General features: G+C 51.1%; 1 protein-coding gene across 1 annotated transcript; it reads right to left on the reverse strand.

The window, feature by feature from the left end:
- Positions 1-107: 107 nt before the first annotated feature.
- LOC126652374 (olfactory receptor 14C36-like) lies at positions 108-1261 on the reverse strand (the record flags this gene model as incomplete). The annotated part of the gene is made up of 2 exons (XM_050339112.1): positions 355-1261; positions 108-178 (listed from the first exon to the last, which is right to left on the reverse strand). Coding segments are annotated over exons 1-2 (978 nt in total), but the record flags the coding sequence as incomplete, so codon positions are not given.
- Between the last annotated feature and the right edge of the window lie 1514 nt (positions 1262-2775).

A 2775-nucleotide genomic window follows, 5' to 3' on the forward strand; every position in this document is an offset into this window, starting at 1 on the left:
AACTCAGCCCATTATTAGAGATTGTGATTCTTAATGTACAGAATAACAAAGGATGGATGTTTGACAAACAAGTTGCTGCAGTAACATTTTTTTGTTTAAATACACACAGCGAATGTTTCCTCATTTACACAATTTTGGGTCAAAACAAAATGTATAGAATGAATTAGGTATGTGATGAAGAATAAAGTTCTATGTTAAGAACATAAAAAGAGGAAAAAATATAGGAAAACTCCCCCCCCACACACTACACTCAAAAGCTTTAGAAGGCAGGCTGGGCCAGTGAAGGGTTACAGAGTGAGTGTTCTGCAGAAGAAAAGAGGCAGTTTATTGCCCCTGAAAAGAATCCAGTCATCATTTTCCTTATGGCATCCTTGAGCTCCTGGTTCCTCAGGCTGTAGATGAGGGGATTCAGGGCTGGAGGCACCACCGAGTACAGAATTGACACCCCCAGATCCAGGGGTTGGGAGGAAATGGAGGGGGGCTTCAGGTGAGCAAGAATGATGGTGCTGACAAACAGGGAGACAACGGCGAGGTGAGGGAGGCACATGAAAAAGGCTTTGTGCCGTCCCTTTGCAGAGGGGATCCTCAGCACAGCGCTAAAGATCTGCACATAGGAGAAAACAATGAAAATGAAACATCCAAACCCTAAACACGCAGTAACCACAAGAAGGCCAATTTCCCTGAGGTAGCCTGAGTGTGAACAGGAGAGCTTGAGGATCTGAGGGATTTCACAGAAGAACTGGCCCAGGGCATTGCCCTGGCACAGGGGCAGGGAAAATGTATTGGCTGTGTGCAGCAGAGCATTGAGAAACCCAGAGGCCCAGGCAGCTGCTGCCATGTGGGCACAAGCTCTGCTGCCCAGGAGGGTCCCGTAATGCAGGGGTTTGCAGATGGCAACGTAGCGGTCGTAGCACATGATGGTCAGGAGGAAATACTCTGTTGAGATGAAAAAGGTAAAGAAAAAGAGCTGTGCAGCACATCCTGTGTAGGAGATGGTTGTGGTGTCCCAGAGGGAGTTGTGCATGGCTTTGGGCACAGTGGTGCAGATGCAGCCCAGGTCTGTGAGGGAGAGGTGCAGCAGGAAGAAGTCCCTGGGGGTGTGCAGGTGCTGGTCGCAGGCTACGGCGCTGAGGATGAGGCCGTTGCCCAGGAGGGCAGCCAGGGAGATGCCCAGGAAGAGCCAGAAGTGCAGCAGCTGCAGCTCCTGCCTGTCTGAGAATGCCAGGAGCAGGAACTGGGCCATGGAGCTGCTGTTGGGCATTTGCTGCTTCCCTGCACAGGGACACTGTTCAGAAACTTGGAAGGAGAGGGAGAAGTTAAGACAGACTCCTCTAAGCAAAACCACTTTATTTCTCATAGAAATCCTCAGAACTGAAAGGCTTTTCCTTTCCCTTGTTTGTGCTGGCTGAGGATGCTGTGAGGAACAGGAACTATGCCCATGTGCTGCCAAGCTCAGTTCTCCTCTGCTCCAGTGGGGAGACGGAGCTGGTCTGTGACAGCATTAAACACTCCCAAGGGGTGTCAGGCATCATCCACCTTGAATGGAAAAGTTCAGTCTCTACTCTCCAGACATGGAACAGTGTGTGCTTCACGGGAAAGGCTTAGCATGTCCTTCAAATAATGTTGTCTGTGTTTATTATTTTCTGTGGATGCATCTGGTAACTGTTCTTGTTAGGAGTACAAATCCTCAATTTTATGATGCAAAATGTAACGGGACTTTAAACAAGAGAGGGTAGACAGCTCAGCTCTTTGTAGCTTAGTGCAGAGCCAGGTGAGCTGCAGTGTCCCTCAGTCTGTTTCCATCTGCCCTGTGCTTTCACTGGTGCTGCATGAACACAGCTTCACATGCAAATTAATTGTTAATAAATCCAAATACCTACAGCTTGATGAGTGCAGGGCAGCAGTCTTTAAAATGGCAGCTTTGTTAAATCTTCTCTGTTCCAGCCCAGCAATACAGCATTGCCCAGGGGAATCTCTGGCTGTGTAGGCTCTGATGGCAATGTCAGAGCTACCCTGAGGAGGCTGGAAAAGTGACCCAGAGCTACATGTAAGGCACAGGTGTGGGGATTTCTGATACTGCCTGGTCTATTCTCCTCTAAGAGGAATAGATCTGGAGTTTCAGTGCCTCTTCCTGAACTGTGATATTTATTTCTATGATCAATTTCCCACCCAGGAAAACACATATTTGAAGATGGAAAGAACAGGATCCTTCACTTTCAGATATCCCATGATTTGCTGTTCTTTCAAAACTCCTCTGAGAAATGTTCTGTAATGACATGGAGCTGTGAGCAGCCTTCACAACTCATAACCTACTCTAAGCAGGTGAATAGCCCTTCCCTGGCCTCCCAGGGGTTGCTCCTTGCCCAGAACCCTTCTCCCCCAGCCCTGGGAGCAGCTCCCTGGGCCATCTGAGAGCTGCCCCTGGCAGAGAGCAGAGTCCCTGCCCAGCACAGCGCCCTGGGTTGCAGGACCCTGCTCTGCCCCACAGCCCTGGGCACCCCTGGCTGCATCCCCGGCTTCACAGCTCTTCCCAACTGCCCCGAAACAGCCCCTCCTCACCCATCCCATCAGCTGAGGCTGGGCCAGCTTGAGCAGATGCCTCCAGGAGCTGCCCCTGCCCTGCCCTGCAGCCACAGACTCACCGTGTGCAGCCCTGCCAAGATTCCTCCTGCAGGGAGCTCTCAGCCCTCCTGCCAGTGCTGAGCCCCTTTCAGCTCTGCCTGTGCCCTGCTGGTGTCCCTGAGCTGCCCTGGCAGTGCCCTCAGCCCTGCTGGG

This window comes from Myiozetetes cayanensis, unplaced genomic scaffold (genome assembly GCF_022539395.1).
Source record: "Myiozetetes cayanensis isolate MyiCay16 unplaced genomic scaffold, myiCay2020 scf795, whole genome shotgun sequence".
NCBI lineage: Eukaryota > Metazoa > Chordata > Aves > Passeriformes > Tyrannidae > Myiozetetes > Myiozetetes cayanensis.